Source organism: Morone saxatilis, unplaced genomic scaffold (genome assembly GCF_004916995.1).
Source record: "Morone saxatilis isolate NCDOM2014 unplaced genomic scaffold, NCSU_SB_2.0 Contig2, whole genome shotgun sequence".
Lineage (NCBI taxonomy): Eukaryota > Metazoa > Chordata > Actinopteri > Moronidae > Morone > Morone saxatilis.
This window is the reverse complement of record NW_023339762.1, coordinates 19,702,760-19,716,368: the sequence shown is the minus strand read 5'-3', so window position 1 is coordinate 19,716,368 and position 13,609 is coordinate 19,702,760. Positions and strand designations below refer to the sequence as shown.

Below are 13,609 nucleotides of genomic sequence, written 5' to 3'. Positions count from 1 at the left end.
CATTTTTTTTTTTTTTATTCTTTCTTCTTTCCACACAGGGAGGGGGAAAAAAATAAACAAATAAGGCAATTTCTACAACATTATCACCTCGGCTCCCTTTTAAAGTGCACTCTACATTAACACACCGACACTCCCCGGAGCAGTCGACCGCCTCATCCATGCATCGGAGTCCCGGGCCCCAGCGCACCGGCTCCGGCTCCAGCTCCAGCCATGTCGGCCAGGAATGCAGCGGCTGGCGGCGGTGACAGAGCGGGAGACGAACCGGCAGGTAACTGGGAAACACAGCAGACAAGAAGCTCATATTAAAAGCAGTTTGTGAGTGTTGACACCGGGCGACTTATTTGGGGGGGAGTGAGCGGGAAAGAGAGACGAAGCCCCGCGGTTGTGTGTGTGTTTTTATTCCTCCACCGGTTGACCGTAACTTTGCGCCATCCCGAAACTAGGTCAGTAGATCAGTGGAGCAAACTCGCCCTCTCTGCGCCTTTATGTAACCCTGGAGGACGTTGTGTTTTTATTTAAATCCCACCAGCTAACGTTATCGTACCGTGTGCTTTGTGTTTTTTTTTAAACGATAACGTTATTTAAACTGTGTGTGTGTGTGTAATGTCTGCGAGCTGGTGTTCGTTAACGCGGACGACACAGACACGGAGCTGTTAGCTTAGCAGTGGTAGCGAAGGCCTGTTTACCATGGCAACGCTCTCAAAGCAGCACAGGCTGTTTGTTGTTTTTGTTTGTTTGTTTGTTTGTTTGTTCGCAGCTCATGATAAATGTGTCACGTCGTTTCCCCCCCCACTCTTTGGTAGTCCGTGTTTTTTCTGGTTGAACTAGTGTCAAGGTGGACTGAACTAGAATTATTGATTGGTGCTGATTAGGCCTTAACTGTTTAACTACAGGCAGCTTCTCAATCAATCAATCAATCAATCAATCAATCGTAAAGCAAACTGACGACCCCTGAATGACACATCTGATCGATATTTCTTATTATATTCGATACACATCAATAACAGTGACAGAACAACTTGTTAAATGCACAATGAACCCAAATAGTGAGCAGAAAAACTGCAGGAAGTTTGTGTAAATGTTGTTTTTTTACCACCTAATAAACATTTTGTTTTTCTTGTTATTGTTGCTATAAGCAACATTTGTTGTTTTGATTGTGAAGTTTTCTAATAGAGGAGGAGGCTCTGTGGATAAAGCTTGTGTTTAAACATTTAAAAATAACAATTTCATTTAGTTTCCTTCACAAAAATGAACAAAATGCTGAGATGTAGGTCAAATGTGTGTATTTTTATTTATTAATTTATTTATTTACACCCCTTAAAATCAAGCAGGCCTCACGACCCCCCTCGTAAAGCTTTGACGACCCCAAGCTGGGCTCCCGAGCCTCAGGTTGGACACCACTGGTTTTAAACTAAGCTTGGAGGAAGCAGGCTTTCCTGTAGACTAAAATCAATGAGTCAAAGACCAACATGACTTCGCCTGGCAAAATAAACACAGTTGTAAACAGTCAGTGTCCCATAATGAAACATGAACATAAATCCACATTAAACTGCTGATTTTTATTTAAGAACATTTATTAAACCCGAGGAAACATCAAACAGACACCACAAGGCTCAAACTGAGCAAAACTATGGGCTTTAGATCGTCAAGGTATTAGATTTAAAATTAAATATATCCAATGTCAAGATATCCTACAAAAAAAAGGTGAAGATAATGTATTTTGCAGTGATTAAATTAACTGTAGATGAGTTAAAACATTGGTTTTTTTGTACATAACCAGCGTCGGAGAGTAACTGATTAGATTACAAAATATAAATAACTATAATCAGCCCAGATTATAAGGGTGGAGCACATTTCTGCTCGCTGGCCGACCGGCTACTAAACGTTCAAATTATACCAACAACTCCGTAAATAACGTCATTTATCTGGCTGGTGAGTGAAGCAAACTCCCGGGAGCCGTTATGTGTAGATACCTGTGTTGTGTTTAGGTTTTTTTAGCAACAAATCTTCCTGAAAAGAACAATAAAGATCTATCTGTCTATCTTTGTATCTTTTGCATATTTTACCATCATTTGGCCGGTCGCTGGTGCTAATTCTGTACCCTGGCTGATTTGACATTTTTGGTAGTAAAAATGAAAAATAGATGGTCCAATTTCTGTCGATTGGCGATCGATTAATTGTTCCAGCTCCGGAGGATCTTCCAGTGAAGTTGGCTTTGACCCTAATGTCGCTTGTAAAGCTTGATCTTCTTTTAACGCTAATAAAATGACTGGAAAGTTGGAAAGCATCGGAAGGAGGATTTGTAGGTCACGTTCACTGAAATGACCAGCAGGATGCCACAGTGGACCTTTCACCATAACCATGTGGAGCTAGTAATCGCCAGAGGAGCTTATTCTCTTCTTTTTATATACAAATCATCCTACAATTTTAATAAACTTTAATGTGTCCTCCTTCCTTTACTCGGAGATCATGTTTTTCTCTTCCTAACATCACACTGATTGGTATGAAACAGCCTGCAGGGGACTGTGTGTTAACAGCATACGTGTCTGATGGTCACTTGAGTCATATCAAATAAAGAGACTCTGGATTAACTGGGCAGATTGTTTGTGGGTGGGTATGTGGAGTAGGGTGGCATAGGGTAACTCATGGTCTCCTAATACCAGACGATGGGAGATCTCTGCGCTTTGCTGACTACTTTGCATTTCTAAATGCAAAGTAGTTGCGAGAACGGCCACTAACCTCCCTTCAAGGACACGCCTTACCTGAAATGAAACTTTTTAAACCATTCAAAATGTTCAATATGGTATTACAATGTTTACAAGCACACAACTTAAGCCCTAAATACTTGGGATTGGTTCTGCAATGAAGGTTTTTTTTACATTTTCTACTTGTTTCCACTCGTTTTTAGCAACAAAAACCCGGAGAAAGTCCTTATTCTTTATTGAGCAAAGCGTTTAGAGACCGGCTCGGTAGCTCATGACCTAGTTTGACCACACAGTTAACCATTGTTGAATAAACGTAAATACCTTTTGCAGTTAAAATTTCTTGGCAGTTTTGGCAAAGATGGACCAAAATTTACGAAAGTACACCTTAATCTGCCCTTTTTGTGTGTCATTACTGTGTGACAATGTGAGCGGGGCAGTATGTGGGGTTATTTAGGTGCAGCAGATGCTCATTCATGGATTCAGTGAATGAGCAAGTTAATGAACACGTGAGCAAGAGAGAGGGATTCAGGGAGTTGGCAGAGGGACGTCTGTGTGCCCTGATGTTCAGCCGTCACTGTAACTGTGTAATCCAACAGATCTTGACAGGGGGAGCGGGATTAAAAATCAGGTTGTTGCTGATCTGTTAATGGCTATATGGGTCACAGGGTCTGTGGAGCAGACTTAAATATAGGTGGTGAGGATATTGGCCGCGTTTGTTCTGTCTCGTGCTGTGCTCTCCAGTTTCTCTCCCACACGTACGCTCGCATACTTCGGAGGCCGTGGCTGAATCACAGTCATGGCAGCTCCACATCTCGCCAGATAGACAATAAGCTGCTGCATATTTATAGAGAGGGAGGTGGTGGAGCTACAGAGGCTTGTCTAGCTCCACCACAACATCTTGGGCTTTAATAGTCTCTATTAACACGTAACATAACGCAGTAAAGATGCCTCTGGGTAAGCAGTTATATTCAGGCATTGCCGGCATGCAGGTTTCAGTTTGAAGGCCGACTTGCAGCGATGGATTGTTTTAAGCTGCGGTGGGATGCAGGGCTAAAAGGATTAATTGATCAATCAATTAGTACTGGATTCCTCACTCACGAGCTAGTGTGTACAAGTTTCCGTTGCAGCTCAGATGACAGCAGGTGATTTCACTGATTAACATTCAGTGTTCGGTAAGGGCACCTGTCGTAGCCCTTGGAAGGATACTTAAGTCTCCATTAGGGCTGCACAATATGGTAAGTTTTAAAAACAAACATACTTTTTTGACAGATACTGCGATATGATTTATGATTAGTGGCAAGGATCATTTTTGTACTGTAACTTTCACTTGGAAAAAATATATAAAATAATATATAGATGATGTGACATTTGTTGTGATCAGACATGTTTTCTTACATCTGGAGAACCAGATTTGTAGGCAGAGGGAATCTCTGCAGCACTGCAGTGCTTCATTATAATGCTGTTCTGTCACACATTTGGATATTGCACTTGGCCATGTTGTGATTTTATAATATTTCAATTAATTGTGCAGCCCCAGTCTCCATGGTACATGTGAAGAAAGAAAGAAAATGAGACTATTCTGATTTGAAGCTAATTGCAAATGGATTAACGAATATTAAAGTTATGTTGCCTACAGTCAAATGTGAGGATCTGCTTTTCCATGTTTAATATTGGAAATTGGGCACTCGCAGCATCACTTTCTGGTCTCTGGTGATATGTAATTGACATTTTTTATAAGCTAAATGATATTAATCGAAGAAGAGAACTATAATGAAGTTAACTGTTATTCAAAGTCCTACTAGAATGTAATCTATGCGGTTTAATCATCTGTATGCAGATTGATTGTAGTGCTCTCCATGTGAAAACTTTTTGCTGGGGTTTTGTGTGTTAGTTTGATTGATTTAGTTATGTACACTACCTTTATACATCCTCGTCAAAAACTGGGTCTAAATGTAGAAACAGCTCTCATTGATCTTGAGCCATATGGGGAAAAAATGTCACTTGCAGTAGATGATCAACCTAAATAGAGACAACGTCAGTACCCACCCATGTGCTTTCTGTTATATCACAAAAAAGAAATAATCTTGAATATCTTTAGATTTTACTAGACTGTTCATCAACTATTTTTGAAACAGTTGGTTTTATAAAGTTGAAATCAATATTAAAAATTAAAGTAATGTTTGTTTGCAGCTCTAATTTAATGTAGAATTAACACTGTATTGGACCTAAAACCTATGTAATAATGATTATAACTGGTCCTGTTGTGCAGAGAAACTTTGCTCAGGGCTGATCATGTGTGCTTAAGTTTAATACACTGTTGGGGATCCCATACTTGGTAGTAGTATGAAAGAGGAAGGAATAATTTCCTTGATATGCTGCAGATTTCTTGCTGTTAACCTTTTAGGTGACCCTCACTGCATTAAGAGAATATCAGCTAGTTAACTTTGGATTCTCAGCTACTGGACAAACACCAAAAGCTCTACTGTGTAGTGTAAATTATTTTTTATCTCTGCAATAACTCCACATGCATGTACTCCAATGATTACTGCAATAAATTAACAAAGTGCTTTGCCAATGTTCCCAATTCTAGGTAACAGTCACGCAATCCAGACTAATAATAACATCTCTAATATTATAGTATTCAAATCTAAATGATTTACAATGGATTGGTATGGGAGCTGTTGTTATTTCCCACGTCTGTATGGTGTAAACGTGTTGTGACTGGTCCATTTATTGGGCGTCTTTATGGACCGATATCTATCTCATCTTTATTAACACTGTTTCTGCTACCACAGTATGAGTGACAGATAACGGTAACTGCTCATAAAGGCTGTTTAACTACTAATAAGAACATTGTGATCATGTGTGGAGAAGCTCTGTTTATATCACTTATATCTGAGAAAGCGCAATCTGAGATGTATTGTGATGTTGTACTGCAAGGGAAAGTATTGATTTGCTTTCAAATTAAATCCAGTCCCTGCCCCTTATGACCAGTTACAGCTTTATTGTGTCTTTGTGTGTTTCAGAAGATGTGCTGGTTGAGGAAAACCAATGCAGTTCTATGTCTTTGACCGGCCTGATGACCCCGTCCTCAGCTGCAGGGATGTCCTTTAGCATGGAGATGCCCCGGAAGCGCAAGGGCAGCATGGACAACCAGTAAGTAGTGTGATTGCTTTACTTTGGCTTACAGAAAATCAATTTCATTCAGTGACCTAAATTGTTGTTAATTCCTATGACGGCAATTCATTTTTCTTCCTAGGGATAGAAAAACTGCTTCCACCCCTGACGCAGATATGGAAGACGACCAAAACGGGTACGGTGTGCTAACTTTTTAAGAACTGACTTGTTACATTTATGCTATTATGTATGTTTCTATACATTTGTGTCTCTACATGTGTGTTTTTCTGCTCTACAGGTCAGATGGAGAGGACCAACACGTCAAAATTAAATGCTTCAGGTAGGTTATATGTGATGTTCACGTTCTTTTAATATTACCATCTATGTTGTTTTGTTTGGAGAAAACTCCTGTGAACCTTAATCTAATTATTTAATGTCTCTGCAGGGAACCGCATAGCCAAATTGAGAAGAGGAGACGGGACAAAATGAACAATCTTATTGACAAACTATCAGCCATGATCCCTACTTGTAACCCCATGTCCCGAAAGCTGGACAAACTCACTGTGCTCAGAATGGCTGTGCAGCACCTCAAATCTCTCAAAGGTACCGTGACAGTCGATGTCCACTGGTGTTAAAAATAGTCTACCATGACTTTCTCATCACTGATGCATTCAGTGCATTAAGGGTTTTATTTTTGTAGCTTTGGCCATAATTCTTATCAGTTATGATAACCTTGTACTCTCCAGTTCAAACAGTACAAGTTTAGTCACACTATCTAAAACAAACAGCTGCACCAGGGGCCATTTCCTCCATCCCTCCCCTCCAGCCTGCGACATGACATCAAAAATATAATATATATATATTTTCTCGCTGTGGTTTGATATTGATTTTACGACTAGTATTTTCTTCTTCCAGGAAATTACGAGAATATAAGTTCGTAAGCATTACGAAAAAAGTCGTGTAACATTTACGAGATATAAAGTAGTATTTAAAGAAGCTTCTTACAAGAATTTGACCAAGTCTTCCCCCCACATTAAAATTATGAATGTTTGAGCATCATGTGATAGTTATATTTTGGTATCGTTTTCACCAAATAAGGAAATACTGTAATCTTTTTGGCCATCAGCATCAAATTTTACGTATCTAAGTGACCTTTTGAAACGATTGTGCAAACGTGTCTATTTCGAAGAAAGAACCACACGGAATTGCTTCTTTTGATCATTATTCTCGTATTATTACGACATTATTCTCGTAACATTATGACTCTTTTTCTCGTAATATTACGACTTTATTCTGGTAATTTCCAAAAATGTTTTTATTTATTTATTTTTCCTCTTAGTATGGCCCTAATACTCCATCGTACGATTTCAATTTCATGTACAATTAAAATAAAAGCACTATTCTAATTCTGTTTTAAATAAATGTATTTCATGTGGCACAAAATAATGGCAAAGGTCAAAGGTGGCCGCAAATGGGTTCTTTCTTGCAGTGCCTGAATGTTGAAGTGGTCCTCAAATAAGATCACAGTACCAGCAGTGGCCCCAAGCCAATTTGAGTTTGAGACACGTAGTTTAAACCACTTTATCTGGTGGTCAAATTCAAAGTGATTTGATGGAGTTGATGTAGTTGCATGGTTCTTGCCATTTTGGGTTGCTTCAATATGGTTTATCCACTTTGGAAAACACATCAGCTGAATGAATGTAATGTAAGATGGGCTCAGAGTAAGAACGTATGTCTGTAAGCAGTGAATGATTTCACTCTTTTCTTTTATGCGTAAGTCTGGCTAACCCGAGGGGTTTGTGCAAAACCTGTCTAATTGCATGACTGCACATGTTTCTTGTCTGAATTGTTTTTAGTCATTTTTCACAACCGTCAACTTAGTGAGTACAGTGGTATTACCCATAGTTAGAGATGGCCTAAAACTCTGAGATCCAGGTTGTAATAAACTGGAGTTATTCTTTAAACCTCTCGTCTATGTGTAATGTAGTAATGTCACATGTGTAACCTTTTTGTTTGTATTTTCAGGTTCAGGAAGTTCTTTTTCTGAAGCCAGCTACAAACCGTCATTCCTTCCTGACGAGGAGCTCAAACACCTCGTCCTCAAGGTAAACATACAGTGGACAAAGGCAGCAATTTGAGAAACTGAAACTGCAATGGAATACCTGTTTTATTTTTAAGGTAGTTATTTCTTAATAGAAAGCTAAGCTCAATCACTTGAGGATGTAAATTTTTCATACATAATCCAGAGGTCAGGCTATAAACCGCAGCTAGCAACAGTGGCCCAACTTCACTGTGGTTTGTGTTCACCACATACAAAAAGAATTGAATTTCAGTTATTGTGTAGGCTGCTCTCTTATAGCTGATTACACAAAATTTTCATGACAATTTAAATGCTTCTATTTAGTTTAAACATATAAATAAAATGAAATCTAATCTACTCAATGGCCTTTTACTTTTGTCTTGACCATGTCATCACATTGGATCCCCCTATTTTCCCCCCATGTTTCTTTGTCGTGCAGGCTGCAGATGGGTTCCTGTTTGTAGTGGGCTGTGATCGTGGGAAAATAGTTTTTGTCTCAGAGTCCATCACGAAGATATTAAATTATAGTCGGGTAACGCTTTTACATTTGTTACTGTATCTGCAGTATCTTTGTTCTTGTGAAACCCCCGGACACACCAGATGGGTTGCGTTGTCTTGGCACAAGTGTTATTGGACCAAATGACCCACCAGCACGTGCGTGGGCCCGTAGTGACACATTTGGCATCGTGTACGCAGATTTCACAGAAGCGCTCTTTAGAAGAACAAAATTGGTGGTTATATTTGGATTTTGATATTAAAAAAGCACATCGGTAGTGTTATTTAAACAGTGGATTATAATCAAATGATGTTCTAGTGCTACTAATGGTACATTTGAAATCCTTTAGATTTTTCCAAAAATTGCCAAATTGCAGTTCAAAATGCTCGCTTGATTGAAAGACACACGGCTGCTTTGAAGATAAAACAAAGGTGTTGGTGCATATAGATTTTCCGTTGGGCGATGGAGAGCCGTATAATGTAAATATATCATATTTGATTACTGGAGGGCAGCTTATGAAGCTCATGAATGCCCTCATGAGCTTCATAAGCTGTCCTTCAAGCAAGATTTGAGAAATGAGCCGTTGCTTTTTTCGGCCCTTGTTCTTACTTAAATCTAAATGTCCTCCACCTCTGCCCCTCTCAGTATCTGGTGTGCCCGGGGGATCAACAGTCCTCAATGTACTTTTTTCAATTTGTTATTTGTCAGCAGGAATTACCTTAGATGCAGAATGGTTTTGACATTTCTCTTTATCAGCATGAGAGCCATGTTTAGTCTGTTTGTTCTTCCTACAGGCGGAGCTGATTGGACAGAGCCTGTTTGATTACATACACCCAAAGGACATGGGAAAAGTGAAGGAGCAGCTCTCAGCTTCTGAATTATACCCTCGTGAACGGCTAATAGATGCTAAAAGTAAAACAATTATTTTTGTCTGTGTGAGTTTCTGTGTGTGTGAGAGCGTATTTAACACTGCTTTAATGTCTCCAGCCGGTCTGCAGGTCCAGGCTGACCTCCCAGTCGGTGCAGCACGGTTGTGTTCGGGCGCTCGGCGCTCATTCTTCTGTCGCATGAAGTACAATAAAATTTCTGTCAAAGTGGAGGAGAAGGAATTCCAAGCCAGCACCTCCAAAAAGAAAGGTAGAGAAATTACTAGAAATTATTAGTAAGAGAACCTCTGGTTTAAAAGAATACATTAATTTAATATAATTTTTTTTGCATTCATATTGTAACCTGTGTCTGCACGTGCCTACAGAGTCGCAGAAGTACTGCACAGTCCACTGTACAGGATACATGCGCAGCTGGCCCACCAGCCAGTTGGAAGCAGAGGGGGAGGGCGAGGCAGACAAGCTGGATAGCTCCTACTTCAGCTGCCTGGTGGCGATGGGACGTGTCCACTCCCACTCATCTCCTCAGGTTAATGGAGAAGTCCGAGTGAAACCCACAGAGTTCATCACGCGCTATGCCATGGATGGCAAATTCACCTTTGTCGATCAAAGGTAGAGTTGAATTTCAGTAAGGGGGTGGTAGAGGGTTGTAGTTTGCTGGTGCACGGCTCTGTTAACATCATTGAGACACTTTAAATATCTTCCATTGACGTTGACTTTAAGTACATTTGGTATTCTACATAGTACAATAGATGTTTATAATTCATACTAATATGGTACATTTGTGTTTGCCTTTTCTTCCACAGGGCTACAACCATTCTTGGTTATCTTCCCCAAGAACTGCTTGGGACATCATGCTATGAGTACTTCCATCAAGACGACTTACCGCATTTAGCTGACAGACATCGAAAAGGTAAATTCCCATCTTCACTGACTCCATAACTTCTTCTAATTGTCTAGAATCCTTTTTATTAGCATTTTCACTGTCTAGTGAGATGATACCTACATTCTTCAATTATGTAGGCCTATCAAATTGTTATTTACAATACAGCTGCAGTGTTGAAGCTGGTCACTATTATATGTCTGCTGGTCCTGTGCTTATAGCCTTTTCTGCCTGAAGCAAATTACATTTATTCTTAATTTTCCCCGCCCTCTCACTGTTTGTCTTCCACAGTGCTGCGGAGTAAAGAAAAGATAGAGACAAACTGCTACAAGTTCAAAACAAAACATGGCTCTTTTGTCACCCTGCAAAGTCAGTGGTTTAGTTTTGTAAATCCCTGGACCAAAGAAGTAGAATACATAGTGTCAACTAACACAGTTATAGCGTGAGTATATGTCTCTTTGTGCATTACCGGAATATCTTTGTACCTGAGGTAGATGTACGGTGTATTAATCAGAACTTCACCTGCTTTCTTATCCCACCCAAGACATGAACACAGTCGAACCAGTCGGTCAGGAAACAAGTCTGAACAATCGAGCAATTCCAAGACTTCTGAAGGTCTGTTCAAATAAAAAGAAATACTTCATTGGTATCTCGGATGCCCTGTGATACTTAAAAATATAGATTGTGTAGACATAGCACTCTGTAAAGTACATGTTGTCTGTCCCCACTCGTAACATTTCTTTCTGTTAGAAGATGGCAAGAAGTCCCTTCCAGTTATACCAGGCATCACCACACCTGGAGCCATGATTTATCCTGTAAACATTGGGACCCAGATTGCCAATGAGCTGCTGGATTTCAACAGGTGTGGCATCCCAACCGAGCATGTCCTACTTTACTGTTTATTTAACAGAGATATGTAAATTCCTAACAGAGCAAAAGAGTCTTATCTATGTACATTAGTGCAGCAGTCTTTTTTTTTACTAAGCAGTTGTTGTAGATGTTACTTTGTGCAGTTTTTAAGTTTGTCTGTGCTGCTTTAGGATGAACTCATCACCCTCCAGTGGTAGCGTCAGCCCTTTCAATCTACAACAGGACAAGTGTCAACCAATTCACAATCAAATCAGCAACAATGTAAGTCTTAATACACTTTTCCATTCACAAAACTGCATAGAGCGATTTCAGACCAGTAGTTTAAAGTAATATATATAATATATATGATTACAGGTGTATAGTGCTCATAGAGATGCAGGCCTATGTTATAGTATAGCAATAGCATAATGTACAATTTGTAGAATCCTATGTAGTTCAATCCTATGTAGTTACAGAAGTTGTTCAGACAACTTATGACTGTAAGTTGAAGTGATACCAAATCAGCTTTCAATATAACTTAACTGAATTTTAGTTTTGAAGTAGAATGGGAAGTAATTTACATAACTTGCCAAACATTGTGGCAATAAAAACCTTTCATCTACCTAGCTGAAAATTAACACTGCCATTTACCTTGTTATCTGTGTTAAAATGTTTTAACATCTGTGTGTACTGGGAAATGACGGTGAATTTTCTCTCAAGGTTGAGAGGCATAATCAAAGCCTGCACAGATTTAATTCTTTCCTCCTTTTTTTCCCCACTTGTGACTAAACTCCTGCCATGTCTATAGCCAGGGCTATAATTTGCTCTTCTTTTGCTCTCTAGGTGCCAAATGGAGAGGCAACGGACATGGAGATTCCAGGAAAGTCCAGCTCAGAGGATGAGCCACAAGGAGCTGCGTTCTCAGGAGGAGAAACACTCATGGGTATTTACTCTGATTCTGTTAATAAATTGTATATAGAACCATGTTTAGTCTTCTCCTCTTGTAACTCCTTCACCTTGTATTTTCTTTCCCATCTCAGGGGAGAATTCCCAGCTGGATTTGGACAGCGTGGTTGGACCGGGCCTCAGCAGTCTTAGCAATGATGAAGCAGCCATGGCAGTGATCATGAGCCTCCTGGAGACCGACACAAACTTGGGCGAGGCTGTGGACTTTGAAGAGATGCACTGGTCTTTATAGAATCTGCTCTTTCAGTGTGAAGCTGGAGAACACTGCAAAAACACTTGGACCATCAGTTTTTTGATGCCGAGAACTGCTTGAATGCTTAATCTAAGATGCAGCATTCCTTTTTTAAGGACTTTTTTTTTTAATTTATTAGTCACCTTTTTCCACATAAGCTGTGTAGTCTTCGTGTGGCTGCTCTAACAGGGAGCAGGATCGACGACAATACGGGACACCCTGCTTCCCCTCTTCAGAAGGAGGATGTGCCTCTAACGCCTTACAGCAGTCTGCGTGCCCTAAAACGCTCTTCCTCACTGCTTTCCTCACATCTACTATCATCCTCTGTTTAACTGAAGAGGCCTCACAAGGTTGAAGAACCCATAAATAAACATTACAGTGACATGATGTACAATGGCTCGGGGTTCCTGCTTATATTTCTCTCCTCCACCTACATTTGAACAAAGGTTGGGAGTGACGATGCAAAAAAAAAAGAAAAAAGAAATTGCACTGAATCGATTTCATTTTTTTTTTTTTTTTTAAAGGTTGTAATTTGATTAGGTACTGTATGTTTAATTAAAATGCGAGGAAGACCTTGACAACCTGGCCCATCTCTGTGACCCCCTCAGGATTCAAGCCGTAGGTAGCCAGTGTACCACGGCAGACCACACTTCCATCACCTCTAACTTTGAGAGTCACCTCATGATGTGCCACTCAGAGATTTTCTCTTAACTTGTCAGTATCTGAACATTTTCCATGGAAACAGTCCAGTAACCTCCTCTCTTGTACACTTGAACATATACTGTCTATGTGTGGATTTGGTATGATTGCAAACACAGTGTGTTCAGGCCATATCTGTCTTAAAGGGATAGTTTGCATAGGAAGAATATTTAATGTTTTTAGTATGTACACTTTTATATACATTTAGCCCACAATGTTGGCTGCCCTGGATTTTTTTTTTTTCCCCCAAGCAAACATTTAACATTTCCTGGCAGAAATGAACCCCCTTCACACGGCGGTTCACCTTGGATTTATGATCACTACAGTACTACTTCATGCAAAGTGAAATGGCACTTTAGAGGTGCTGAAATTGAGGTTTGGTAGCAACGGCTGAGCAGCAAACCCATTTCACATCTGTGACATTTTATCAACACATGTTTGAGGTTGATCTCGCGTGTCTGATGGTAGAAGTGCTAACTCAGGGAGTGACGGAAACAGAGCCGCCCCATTTTAACATACGATGACACAGTTCTCAGTAACTGTGGCAGTATTTTGTCCTCCTGCTTCCCTACTTTCTGTACATTGGTGTGAGTCATGTCTCGTGATAAGTCTGTCCTTATTCACTTGTGTGTCTGTGTTCTTACACTTAATGTCAGTTTTATAATCTTGCAGGTAAGCCATAGCTTCAGCTGTTTTTT

The 13,609-nt window shown here is 39.9% G+C and overlaps 1 protein-coding gene across 7 annotated transcripts; it reads left to right on the top strand.

The window, feature by feature from the left end:
• The first annotated feature begins 6 nt into the window (after positions 1-6).
• On the top strand, positions 7-13,603 carry arntl2 (aryl hydrocarbon receptor nuclear translocator-like 2). Of its 7 annotated transcripts, none has more exons than XM_035664937.1 (17): positions 7-268; positions 5,732-5,861; positions 5,965-6,018; positions 6,121-6,162; positions 6,268-6,425; positions 7,848-7,927; positions 8,342-8,434; positions 9,193-9,310; positions 9,386-9,535; positions 9,651-9,894; positions 10,089-10,195; positions 10,457-10,607; positions 10,710-10,780; positions 10,919-11,027; positions 11,206-11,296; positions 11,858-11,957; positions 12,055-12,212. In XM_035664937.1, the coding sequence occupies exons 1-17, from the start codon at positions 211-213 to the stop codon at positions 12,210-12,212; spliced, it is 1,914 nt and encodes a 637-aa protein (XP_035520830.1). In that variant the 5' UTR covers positions 7-210. The 7 variants fall into 7 exon arrangements, with proteins under 7 accessions (XP_035520830.1, XP_035520829.1, XP_035520828.1 ...); XM_035664936.1 differs by having other exon boundaries at positions 10,916-11,027; XM_035664935.1 differs by having other exon boundaries at positions 5,735-5,861; positions 9,193-9,535; positions 10,916-11,027; positions 12,055-13,603.
• The last annotated feature ends 6 nt before the right edge of the window (positions 13,604-13,609 follow it).